We start from the raw sequence: 13,489 nt of genomic DNA on the forward strand, positions 1-13,489 counted from the left end.
AGAGTCGTATGATAACTGACTTTTTTTGTTTTTAAAGATCAAGCTCCTGGATTTCAGGGATTTATTTTCTTTTTGTCTTTTCCATTTTGCAAGTCAGACAGTAATTCCAACTCTCCTGCTCATAGCTAAAGTTTCAAAACATGACTCCAATGCACTCTAAGAGTCCAGGTGGCAATAGCAAATAAAGGAGAACGCAGCAGTTGGTTTTGGTTGGGGTTTTTGTTTAGTTGGTTGGTTTGGTATTTTTTCCTTCTTTTGTTTCCATGATCTCTCCAGCTAGTCTTTTGATTTTTTTTTTTAACTTATGATTTTTGAATCTTTGGGATTGATTATGGTTCTATCTTTTCTTCCTTGTATTACAGCACTGAACATAATCAATATAATTAAGAATAACCATTAGGCTATATCCAGTGTTAAAAGTAACCCTTGGATCACAAGTTTTCCTTGACTCCTTCCCTCCTGCAATTAATTCATCAATATTTGTAAGGCAAAGAATGTGCTTTTGCATCATCACCTCTCCACTTTCATGGTGCTGGCAATGTCCCCATTACTATCAAAGTTCTGCTGGGGGTGGTAGGCAAAATAGAAAAACATGCTGTGTTTAGTATTGTTCCTGGCTAAACCTGGTGTCTTTATGTTGGATAAGAAGGTAATACAGAGTGGATGTTCTTCACAGCTACTACTGTGCTTTCCAGTCACTGAGACACAATGTTGTCGAGCTGTGCTCTTTGGCAGAACAAGGACAAGGACAATCTTCTTCAAGGCTTTCTGATAAAGGCATCCTCCTTCTTGCAGATTTCCATGATGCAGTGAAGTCTTAAATTCAAGTCTCTCCCACCAGGTGGAATTATTTCACAGCAGCTGAGTAATTAAGTTCCCATCCCAACATCTCCCTTAGCAATTTTCTTTTTAAGGGATGAGATCTATCTGCTCAGCAATGCTGTTTTATATGCATACATGTGCCAGAGGCACTGGATGAGAGAACAGAAATGCAGTAACAGTTTTTTTTACAGGATAGGAGTAAGAGAAATTTACTGCTGTTCCTGAAATGCACCCTAAGACATGTGTAAAGTTTTCCAGTGTAGATATTCCCAAAAAGACAGCATATTGGTTTGGGCTCTATTTAAATGTTGTTGGCTTTTGAGAGTTCTGTAATGATACTGAAAAATAAGAGGAATGTAAACTGTAGCCTAAGGCCTCAATTAAAATTGCATATCTACAAACAACAGAAACAAAGCAAACAACTTCAAGACTGTCAGTAGACTTTGGGTGAGGCATACTGTTTATAAGGTCCTGCTAAATCATAAAGAGAACATGAACTGTAGAGTAAAAGTGTTGTCTTGCAAGCCTGGCTTCACCAGAATCCATGGAGTTTGTATGTCTCATGTGGCTGCTCTGGTGTCTCTTCCATAATACCCAGCCCATGTGTTGGCTTGTATGTTCCATGCATTTTAACCGCGATGGCTGATCTATGCTGAACTGGTTGGTTGAAAGCTTCATAGCCAAGAAACCACAGTCTTTTATTTGGGGCCTTCTCCATGGACAAGGAAGCAAGGAAAGCTAGAATTAGGCTTCCTGTAGAAGTCAAAATAAGAAAACTAACATTGGAGAGTAGAAGGCAAAACTCCAATTTTAGGAGACAGGCACACATTTCAGGATGGCTTCCTTTAGATGTGCAAATTTGTGTGTTCTCCATCGACTTTCCCATTATATCCCCTTTTGGTTTTGTTTTTCATGCAAAATGAAAGGTTGCTTCTGTGCGCAGTGTTCAAGTGACTGGTTGTCTGAACAGGAGAAAACCTTGAGGAGCTGGCTCATGGGCTATGAAGTGTGCAGCAGGACAGTCAAGCATTTTTAGAGATGGACATTTAAGCGACTACAAAAAGAGGAGCAATGTTACTGGTAGTGAACCACATGTGGCTTGTGGACCTCTCAAGGAATGAGTGAATACACTTCCCTAGGGAAGAACCCTACCAACTTGTATTCTCCAGGCAGGATTTTGTTTCTTAGACATAGGTTCGAGTTCATGTCACTTGGAAGCAGACCAGCCTTTCCTGGATTTTAAATTCCTCAGAGTTTAGTAGTGGGCTGTGATCAGATGAGTGATGTCAAGGTTTGCATCCAACTCCAGATTTCATCTTGAGTTCTTTGCAGAGGTTGATTTCAGCATCAGACTGATAGCAGAATTTCAGCATCAGCCTGATAGGGGAAAATCAAATGTGCCTTTAGTTTAGAACTAGATAGTTTATCACAATGGGCAAGGCCGAGCTGTACTAATGAACAACACACGAACCCTGCTAGACAAATGTGACAATATTAGGGAAAGCAATCTGCAGTCTCACTTTAAATCAGATGCTGAAATGTGGAAGAAAGTTTGTCCACCTGGACAGTTTATCCAGTACCTTGAACTACCAGAGGCATGAACAGCAAGGCACTGCACTGTCAACCCCTATTACAAGGATTTTGGGGAGAAAATTCAAAGGTTGGTTCTGGGAGTCCTAAAACCCCATTAGATTTTTGCCATTAATTTAACCTGTTCAGAAATTAGCTGGCCCTAACTACCCAGCCTTTTGCTAGTAATTGGATTAAGGCCTACCACTGTAACTTAGAAACATAAGGTTTGTGACCTTGCAGAGGATTACTGCTTCCAAGTTGCTTTGCTTGGAGATCCCTCCTTGGAAGGGGTCCGAACATATTTTCATCCATTTGTTCCAGTGAGTGAGTCTTGGCAGTACCTGACATTGCCGGGGATGGCACAGGAACGAGCCCTGCCTCTCAACAAACATAATGTACTTGAACTAGTTTACCTAAGGACCCACCTTTGGCTTCAGTGCTGTGGGCACTGGAGAGGATTGAGTCATGCCTATGGCAGAGGCATCCATTGCCACACAACTGCCCGGTGAAACACGGAGCCATATGAGCTCAGAACTGAAAGCAGTGTAGATGTAGCTAAAGTCTTTGTAGCTAAAGTCTTTGCAGTTTGAGCAGCAGATGTCTTTCCTCTGTGCTCAGTTGTGAGCTGCTTGGCACACTGCCACAGGTTTCCTCTGTAAACTTGGGAGAGTCACTTCATCTCTCCCTTGATATTTGCCTGTATTGTTCATCCAGGCTTTTAGGACCACAGAGTGCCTCTTACTGGGTAGAGGGACAGTCCCTCATTATGAGGTTGTTTTGATCATTACTGGAATCTAGATAAATCATCACAGCTATTAGTTCTCTTCAGCATGTGGTAAATAAAAGATACCATCCAGAAAAGAGGAGCAATTTGCCATAATGATGATTATATTAACACATATTTTGTAGAACACTACTTATGAGTTCCTACCACACCTACTTCAATGAGTCTTTGTTCTCTGCATGGCTTCTGGGAATAATTAAGCACAAGAAATGTTTACCTGGGGCTTAAAATTCAGCTAGCCTGTAACATATTGCCAGCATTCTCCACCCAAGTAAGTGCTCCCAGTGAGCTCATCATAACCCTCATCTCTGTGTAGGAGCTTCTTCTATAACATTGAAACCATTGGGAGTTTGCCACTGATTACAGTGGCAGTGAGATCAGACACCTTGGGTCAGTACCAGAGCACGCTAGTGATGAAAAGGATGTGTGATTTGGATAAGAAGGGAAGACTTGTCTCTCAGTCCCTCATAATGGCTCAGAAATCCATTGAAAATGTTAGCAAGAGGCTTTTTCGTTTCCTTCTAGAAAAAGCATATATATTTAATTTCTGTAATAAAACATTCTAATAGTAGTAAATAGTGAAGTTCTAGAAGGAAAAAATTGATTTCTCAGCTAATGCAGGAAAGAGGGGGAAATTACAAATCCCTGGCTGCCTTTTATTGGTTGACTTGCAACATTTTCCCGCAGAGAGCCATGTGAAAATAGTTTTAACACGCAGGTGGCTACAAGAGAAGGGCTGTGCTATGTGAAGCCCAGTATCTCATTGAAGTGGTTCAACCTACTTTTCCAAGTATATTACAAAGTGAGTCAGACTGAAACTGTTGTAGATAGCCTGCTCCACTTCAGATAGTTGCATATTCATTTTAGCATAGAAAAAATTTTACGTTGGCATTTTCTGTTCCTTGTAGTCACGTTGGCTTTTCAAAATAGTTTTTGAACTAAAAATATGTTTCCTGAAATTCATACACTGGGGAAAAAAAAAATCTCTTCCCTGCCCCACACTGAAGCAGATAATGAGTACCAAGACTCAGAACCAGTAAGCAAGTAATTCTTCAATGCCTGGGAAAAACATGAAGCTATTGGGTCAAAGTATATTTCTACAAGGCAGTCATTGCAAGTTAGTTTGGGTTCAAGCCCCCTTGAGTTAGCTCAGGAAGACTCCAATAACAGTTTACATGAGCTTCACAGATCCCCTATTGCATTTCCAGCTTGACTTTCACCCACAACCTCTGCAGACCTCTACCTTAAGTTGAAAGTAACTTCCAGCTCTGTGTTTTTCTGTGTGAACAGTAATCACACAGGGACAACATGTATTTAATGCCTTAGGTTAGTTAACACAAACTTGCACAATTCATCATGATCCATGTCATAATGCCACCCATCTAATGTGCATTCCCACTGTGGTATCCACAGTTACTTTGGCACACAGACCATGATGCAATATACTGTACATAGGGGACAGATATGCTGCCTGTGAATAATGCAAATGAGTGGCTGCAGAGTAGTTATTTCAGTGCAAACTGGACTCAGTAAGCTTGATTCTGCAAAATGCAAAGCAACGTTTGCTCCCTCCGAAGTCAATAGAAGTTGATTTAACTTTTCAAATTCACTTTGATTAACCTGGTCTGGACACTGTGGCACTTGGCTTGTTGTAAAGAAAATTGGTAGTGAAAGATCAAAGATTTTCTAATTTAAGGTGGGAGGAAATGTTTGTTGCTGCTGAAAATGCTATCTTCATAAATAGCAATGACACAAGCTGATAAACTACCATTATTGAGTTTCTTTCTCTTTTTTTTTCTTAAGCTGAAATTATGTCACCTGTAGACAGAACTAAGGAAAATGGATTGCAAATGCCAAACCTATGCAAATTTTGTGACATTAAAGTAACAACCTGCTCAAACCAACATCAGTGCAAAAGCAACTGCAACATCACTTCTATCTGTGAGAAGAATAGTGAAGTCTGTGTTGCTATATGGTAAGTTATTTCTTCATACAAGTGTGGAGGGAAGCATACCCTCATTCATCATTACTTAGTACTTTCCTCGGTTGCTCTGATATTCACAATGTCCCTGCTACCTCACAGGGCTTTGCTCTCTCACTTCCAACTCATATCTGTGCTCAGCATACTGAGAGTTGTTTGAAGTTAACAACAATTCTGATATGAAGTGTTCTTTTTCTTCAAAAGCATTTCTGTTCCAGCTCATGCTGTTATTGGAAAAGAGGCATGGTTTTGCTCAAGCCATTAAGCTGCATCTACCCACAGCACTGAGAGTGGAAACAGATTTGAGACTTGGAGAGGATTATGGTAGCATTTGCTGAAGAAAGACAATTCTCTCTCGGTTTTAAAAGTGAACTAGATTATGTAGATCTATCACAGTAAGCTTATTTAATGTGTATAGGTGGAAATACTTTCTCTTAATGGTAAAAAAAAGAACAGTGTCTGTATTGGCTCTGATATAGGAGTGGTGCTTTTATATGTCTAGGTTCAAAGAAATTAAAAGTATATGAAATTGAGTTGTAACACTTTTGCAGGATTCATTGACTCTGACCTTGCATTCCAGTCTAAAACCCGGGGTCTTGCCCTTCTAGAAATGGTAAACCAATCCTACCAAAGAAAGCCAGAAACACTCATAATGAGTTCATAGGTGGACAAAAGAAACAGAACTGATTATTTGCAACATTGCTGCAGATTTAGGAACAGAATTAGAACCACTTACAGAACTACATAATTCATTTATTAAGGGATTAGTTGTGTTCATTGACCTGATGTTCAGCATAATTGGAAGTAGACACTTGAAATGCAGGATCAGTCCAGCGTGCTGTTCCATATTTGTCATGTGCCTCTTTAGTAAGTGATCAGTGTCTATTACTACCATATGAAGTGCCTGTAGTGCAATTTAAGATACATTCTGGATTTTTCATGCCAGAATGATACTCTTTAAATCCCATTTGAGTTCTCAAGATGCAAATTTGGGGCAGACACAGTGCTATCTGCTCCCTTTGTAAAATATTTCTGCCTTGTTTTCAGTTTTCTCCTTTTCATTTTTTAGGAGACAGAATGATGAAAATGTGACATTAGAAACAATATGCCATGATCCCCAGAAAACACTGTATGGTCATATGTTGGATGACTCCAGCTCAGAGCAGTGTTTGATGCGGGAAAGGAAGGAAGATGGGGGATTGATGTTCATGTGTTCCTGTACAGGTGAAGAATGCAATGATATGCTCATCTTTCCATCAGGTATGTTTAATAATTTATGCTGCATTCCTAAGGTATACCTTGCAAGTAATATTAAGTGTGTCATAGCAATGGAGTTTGGAATTGCATTTTGTGGAGGAAAACTTCTAGCTGCAGGAACTATTTTGGTCTCTTCTGAGTCTTGTCAAACCTCAACCTTTCTTTTTCTGTGTTCAGAGGATATTTCTTCCTGCCAGCCTGTCCTCCTTCTTTTGAAGTAGGTCTGATATTCAGCTTGAGACACTGCACTTAAAAGTTGATGAAAAGAAAGATGAAAGCAAGATGTTTAGAGCTGTTCTGTTGACACACCAAAATACAACATATGCGAATTACATTATAAAACATAATCAAGAGGCAAATGCCATATTTAGTGTCTTGCCTCTTCTAAAAGGCTGTTTTGCCATAGTGTGACATCTGTATATACAGATACTGCTGAGTAACTTGATTGGATGTGAATTTAAACTCAGCTTCTCTGTTGTAAGTGACCATTTGCACTTGTTCTGTGGCGGGTGTGAAGCAGCTACAGGGTTCCTTCACTGGTGGATATGTTACCTCATGCTTACTACAGCATGAGTATATGAGTATAGGATGCGTATATGAGTTCAGTTAAACCAGTGAAATCTGAGTATAGACCAAATCACAAGTGTATAACCTGTCCCCATTCTACTCCATGAATGCGTATATGGACCACTGCAAACACTGTAAAGGCAGTGCAGGTGTGTACAGTGCTGGTGGACTCCATGCTGCACACAGACATGTGCATGTGTGCATGCATACGCTTCACTACTTTCTCCTACCAGCTGGATCCCACAATGATTCTTTTGCTGAGACTTAAGTCAGGTCTCTTGGAGGCAGATGGAGAACTTTGTGTGCACACACTTCTATATAAGTATGGCACATAAAACCCATCCTTATCACTCGTAAGTTCCTCAGAAAAGGATATACTGAAACCCTCATTACCTGAGATAATGAAGGGTTAGGATGCTGTTTCCTTTCCTGGAAAACATGATGTGTGACTGCAATGTGGCAGACAACTGTATGAGTGCTTTCTAGCTCTCTCTTCCCAGCCCTCCAAGAAGGCAACCTGGTTTCAGTTGCAAAACCACACCAGATTAGTCAAAAGCAAGCTGGAAAGTCTTTGCCTCCCTTGGCCCAGGCTATCCATATCACCTCCTCCCCTCTTCCTCATCCCCCCTCCAAGCTTGATTTGAAACCAGACAACCCGACTACTGATCCATGGTTATATGACTAACCCTTACTTGGGTGGGCTTTAAAGGAGTTGAAGTAAATACTAGTATTAGTGTGAGCACAGGTGGTAGACACAGGACCTAATTCTAACAGATTGCCTTGATTTCACTGGAGACAACGTGTTCCCAGAGAAAAGTTCTTACTCTGTGAGCTGTCTAGAGTTTTTATACAAAGTGAACCGCACCCTTGTGGATTTTGGCTAATTTGTTATAAATTAGTCATGTTATAGCTGTTTCTCCTGGAGCTATGTAGATGAATACAATCATTCTGACAAATGTGTGTCTTCTCTGTGTATGCTTATGAAAACCATTTTATAAATTCAACACCAACTGCCTTCATTCCCATCAAATCTGCAGCCCCCCCTTACATTTCCAGATCAGCCTAAAAGGAGCTGTAGTATAAATTAAAACCCAGTGGTTTTACTCTAATTCCTTTCACTCCTTGGTGTGGAGTTTCTCCTCCTACGTCACGTGCTTTAAGCACTGTAGGTGACTCATGAAAACTGTGTTACATTCACATGTAATAAGTGAATAACTACAGATAAAAAATAATCTAAAATTTCAGTTTGTAACATTTCCAGTTCATTCACAAACACAAGCATTAACTCCAATTGGGAGAGGGAGAATTGAGGCTTTGTCATTCCTTTTTTATTGCTGTGCATTAGTGTTTCTTTTAAATGAAAACAGCCTCTTTGGGTTGCTTGCCTGGTTAGCCATGGCAGGAAGACAAATGATTTTTACAGTATCAGACATGCGGTTTCCTGTCTGTGTTTAAGTTTGAGCAGAACATCACAGCCAGCTGGTCCACGGCTCCTCCAGACAACTAGATAATAGCCTGTAATAATTTTGCCTTTGGAATGACTGTCAACCAGATCTATTCTATACATTGTTCTTGCTTTTTTTTCTCTCTACATTTCTTGTACACCAAAGCAAGAATTTTTGCAGTGGTTTGCACAGCCTATGGTTTTAGAGAGTGCACAAAAGCTAGTCTAAAAAAGCCAGATCAAACAGTGATTGTACTTTTATTAAGCAGAAACTGGGATGATAAAAAAGATTGTAATTTTTCACCTGTTAATCACAGGCTTTCCTTTCAAGCTATTGCTATAAATGATCAGTGTTCTAGCTCTTCTCTTGGGTGCACACTTAAGACAGACCAGATTTAATTTGTTCCTGGTCTTTCTGAGGTAAGAAGGAAAACTGGGTAAGGCAAAAAAGTTTTAATTTCCACCAGAGGTTAGTCACTACGTTCCATTGATTCAGAGCTGAGCTGTTATTGTTTATAGAAGAATTGTTTTACAGCACTGTTGGCGTGCATCAGTCTTGACTGTGAAGGGTAAATCTGACTCCGTTTTTAGACACAAACATCTAAAGGTTTTGGGTGGTGGGAGGTGTTGTGACTCACCCAAGAGCAGCTTTGGAAATGTTTGAAGTAATTACATCCAAATCAAATGCCTGCTTCTTGTATGGACTTCCCTTTAAATTGCCCATCTGAAAAATAAACAAGGCACAGTCAGACATGTGCTTAAACATGCCTGTAGTTCTGCTGTGCCAGGAGGCTGACCCTGATTCAGATCCCTGGCATTTCAGGCCACAGGCAGCTGGTGGAAAATGCTGTGTGCAGAATCACTCAAACAGTGTTCTGTAGTTCTTGGAGAAATAATATACAGGAGACAGGTAGCCACTGCAAATCTGACTACACTTTGTTTATTTTTTAATCCCTCTCTTTTTTGCCAAACAACATTGTGGGTGACTGGCAAGCAACTTACATCCCTGTGGTGGAAAAATGCTTCTCACAGCAAAACTGAATGCCAGTGTGTTTTAATTCTTATTTATTCAAATGTCTAATGTCAGTGTTATCAGGAGGCAAAGCCAAGGAGCAAAACCACTGGAAAAGATTAGCCAAAATCAGGGGGCGAAAGGCCTTGGCTGGCTAGAAGCTGGCTGGGTGGTGGACAGGGGACTGCTCTTGCTGTCATGGAAAAGATGAGTGCAGGACTGGACTAGCAGGGTTTTTTCCTCCCTAGTGTCTAGTTATGTCTGGTGGATCTTCTGCATCTTGCTTTGCCTTCCTATGTTTTGATCTGTTGTGATGGACCAGGTCTGTCTGTAGCTGTTTGCACAGTTCCAGGCCTCCCTTGGTATTTGGGCAGCTTCGTTCCTCAGCCTTCCCTTCACCACACCATCTCCTAGCCTCTATTCATCAGCCAGTATGAGCATGACAAATGCCTAACAAAGTTCTTCTTTATCCTGAGCTATTTGGCTGAGATCAAAGCTTGTTTATCCAAAGGGACCAAGTAGGACTGTGCTCTTTCAAGCCTCATGTCTGACCCTTTCTCTGTGAGCAGAGATGACCAGGCACTCAATGTAGCCTAGGAAATGGGATACCTGCATGTTACTCAGTGCATGACCTACCTTCTATGCAGTGCAACCTCTACCTGTTGTGCAGGTTCATTCAGACACATTCATTCAGCAGTGTGCAAAAGGGTGACCCCAGCACTGGAGGCTGCAGAGAGGAAAACGAACCCTTTAAGTACTGTTGTCATTATATATGCAGTTGTTATCCTGGGCATCAAGTTCAAATCCAAGAAAAAATGCAGAGATCTCAAAATTTGGAAATATGATTTGCAGACCTGTAGCACAGCCCAGTTTGCTTTAGAGTTGTTTCATTCTGATAACTTACACTGTGATCATTTCTCATCCTCGCCTATCTTGCCCTGCAGCTTGCAACCAAGGTTTGAACAACACAGTCTACCTGAACAACTGTGAGATTTTTAGGTAGACTGTGATTATTCCTTATGTACTGCAAGACAAGGTCATTGTTTTGAATATTCCCTCCACACTTAGCCATAATATGGGAGAAACCTTTAGCAGGAGCAACGTATACAAGTTTTTAATGACTATCTGGGTCATCCAAGCAGTTGTCTTGAAATATCAAAACTTCAGTGACAGAGATCACTGACAAATCAAGGAAATTTATGAGAATAATGAAGCTAATTGGGGAAGTGTGTCAGAGTGGGGAGGGTGTTGTGCTGCTAACGATCTTCACATTGATTATGATTTTACTGAGTTTGCTAATTGAGAGTGTAAGAGACGTAAGTATTTGATTTATCAATTGTGGCTGAGTCATTTGCCTGAACAAATTATAGCCTATGGATTTGCAGTGTGTCAAGTGCTGTGATTGCTCACTGTGTACAGTTGTTACCTGGGAGACCTGGTATTGTTTGCTGCCTGAACCACCACAAGCATGCCTGTGTGATACCTTGTCCTGTGCCCAGATCGCAGGAGATCTGGGTAATGTTTTAGTGTTTCCTTAACTTGATATCTCTCACTTGTCTCTAACATATTGCCCCTGTCTTTTCCTTTCTTTCTCTCCTCTTCCTCTCCTTACTAGAGTGAAAGCGTTAGTGATTTTACTTGACTACATAGGAAGATCTCAGACTTAAAAGCAGACTAAAGACCTGTGCACAAACAGCCGCCAGGCCATAAATACTCATATGATGAGTTATCCAGTGCTCAAGGAACAGCAGAAGGGAGATGATTACAGCTGGACTGCTTCCAAGTGGATTTTAACAAAGGCTTTCATTAATCTGTTTTTCTGTTATCCAACTAACATGTTCAGAAGGTAACTGTCTTCCAGCTTCCCCATAAAAGAGGTCAGTAGCATTGCATAACATTGCACAGAGCCTCTCACCACTTTTATATTGGCATTGTTCTCTATGTTTCCTCTTAGGTATTTGCAGCCACAGAGTCCCACCCAATGCCTGCAGCTGTATGTAACCAAAGGAGAGGCTGTCTAATACTGAATGTCTGATTCACTTAGTGGGATAGAAAGGAAATTGAATGGAAAGAGGCAAAAGAAGCCAGAATTTTGTTTTGCTCTGTATTATTTATATTGTTTGCTTCCTAGGAAAATAACCATGCAGAGCTCAGTTACAGATCTGTGTAAAAACAAATTAGGCAGTGCTCTTCCCGTCTGGTTGGCATATTTGTTACAATTTGCATCATTTGAGAGCTTAATAAGTGTGGGAATGTGGCCAACCTTTTATCAGGTTGTCATGGAAGAGACTTTAATAATTATAGACAGAAACAAACTGTAACTAACACTGGCAACATAGTATTTTGGGAAAGGTTGGAGGGGTGAAACTGAGGCTGAGAATAAAAATAGTGGTTAACATGTGGCATCTGTTGGAACATATTGAAACTGGAGAGATTGATTTGTTCCAGAAAACCACCAGCAAACAGCAGCAGACACTGAGTTAGATATCTGAGGCATGTATCACAGACACACAGTCACATCGTGTAAAGTAGACTATATTTGCTTTCATATTGCTGAGCAGGAAAGCTCAGCTTCAAAAGCCAACATGTGAGAGTTGCCATGTACACACAGTGAAGTGACCTGTAAGAATAGAAGAGGTAAGAAGGGAATGCATCCAGGGGTGGGAGATTTTAAACAAATGAGTGCTGTGCCAGCAAACCAAGAAATTACACTTTCTAGCCAGCAGTGAGGGCGTAAAACAGCAACAAACTATTTGTTCTGCCTTAGAGCTTAAGAGTTTCCTAAAACCTCCTGGGTGCTGAATAGCATACTTGGCAATCAGTTGAAAAATGAAATTCTGCTTACAATAGCTAAAATGTCCATTACATCATTGCTGCCCAGCCTTTTTACTGAAGCAAGCTGCCCAAGAGCAATCAATTCGCCTACCTCCCACCTCTGTGACTTCATTCCCATAGGGTGACGGATGCATGTGCATGACTCTTCAAACATATAACACATATAACTGGGTCACGTAACTGGGGGATTTTCCCTGGGTATTACACAGACGTCTTGAGTCCTGATCACCCGATGATGGGTAGTCGTGTTGCCAAGGGCAAAGCTGCAGGCTCCCAGGGGACAGCAGCAGTGCGTGTGCCACAGCTCTCCAAAACCTGCTCATACTTTTGCCTTACTCCCTTCTCAGGAAAAGAGGTAAGTGGTGGCACTGGGCAATCGCCTGCATCAAGTGCTGTTTTGCCAGCCATATGTTGACTGCTGAGCAACATTCAGGCAGGCAAATAACCAAAAGGTCAAATGAATGAGTTCCCACACATCTGAGCAAACATCCTTAGGAGCCCAAATTCTGAGCCATGCAGATGGCAGTGCTTTAGAAAGACAGCTTTAGAAACAGGCTCCAGGGATGGCTTTACCTTGCCACTTCCACTGTCTTTGAGGGAAAGGGTGTAGATTTTGTCTATCTAGACTTTCGTAAAGCCTTTGATGTCATTTCTCACAGCATTCTCCTAGAGAATATGGCTGCTCATGGCTTGGACAGGTGTACTCTTTTCTGGGTAAAAAACGGGCTGGATGGCCATCCCAAAGAGTGCTGGTGAATGGAGTTAAATCCAGTTGTCAGCCAGTCAAAAGGGCTCAGTACTGGGGCCAGTTCTGTCTAATACCTTTATCAACTATCTGGACAAGGGAATTGAGTGCACCCTCAGTAAATTTGCAGATGACACCAAGTTGGGTGGGAGTGTTGATCTACTGGAGGGTAGGAAGGCTCTGCAGGAAGATCTGGACAAGCTCAATTGATAGGCCAAGGCCAATGGTATGATTCTAAGGTTCTGCACTTGGGCCACAACAACTCCATGCAACGCTCCAGGCTCTGGGAAGAGTGGCTGGAAAGCTGCTCAGTGGGAAAGGACCTGGGGGTGCTGGTTCATGGAGCTGAACATGAGCCAGCTTGTGCCCAGGCAGCCAAGAAGGCCAATGACATCCTGGCCTGTATCAGCAGGTGTGGCAGCAGGGCCAGGGCCAGGGCAGTGATCATCCCCCTGTACTGGGCACTGGTG

The 13,489-nt window shown here is 41.4% G+C and overlaps 1 protein-coding gene across 3 annotated transcripts in view; it reads left to right on the forward strand.

Moving 5' to 3' along the window:
- The window catches only part of TGFBR2 (transforming growth factor beta receptor 2), a 59,520-nt gene that overhangs the window by 22,247 nt on the left and 23,784 nt on the right, over window positions 1-13,489 (forward strand). For all 3 annotated transcript variants that reach the window (XM_030499900.1, XM_030499907.1, XM_030499917.1), the window contains 2 exons: window positions 4,982-5,153; window positions 6,229-6,419. In XM_030499900.1, the coding sequence (XP_030355760.1) occupies window positions 4,982-5,153; window positions 6,229-6,419 (363 nt within the window). The remainder of the gene's footprint in view (window positions 1-4,981; window positions 5,154-6,228; window positions 6,420-13,489) is intronic.

The sequence above is a fragment of the Strigops habroptila genome, chromosome 1 (assembly GCF_004027225.2).
Source record: "Strigops habroptila isolate Jane chromosome 1, bStrHab1.2.pri, whole genome shotgun sequence".
Classification (NCBI taxonomy): Eukaryota; Metazoa; Chordata; class Aves; order Psittaciformes; family Psittacidae; genus Strigops; species Strigops habroptila.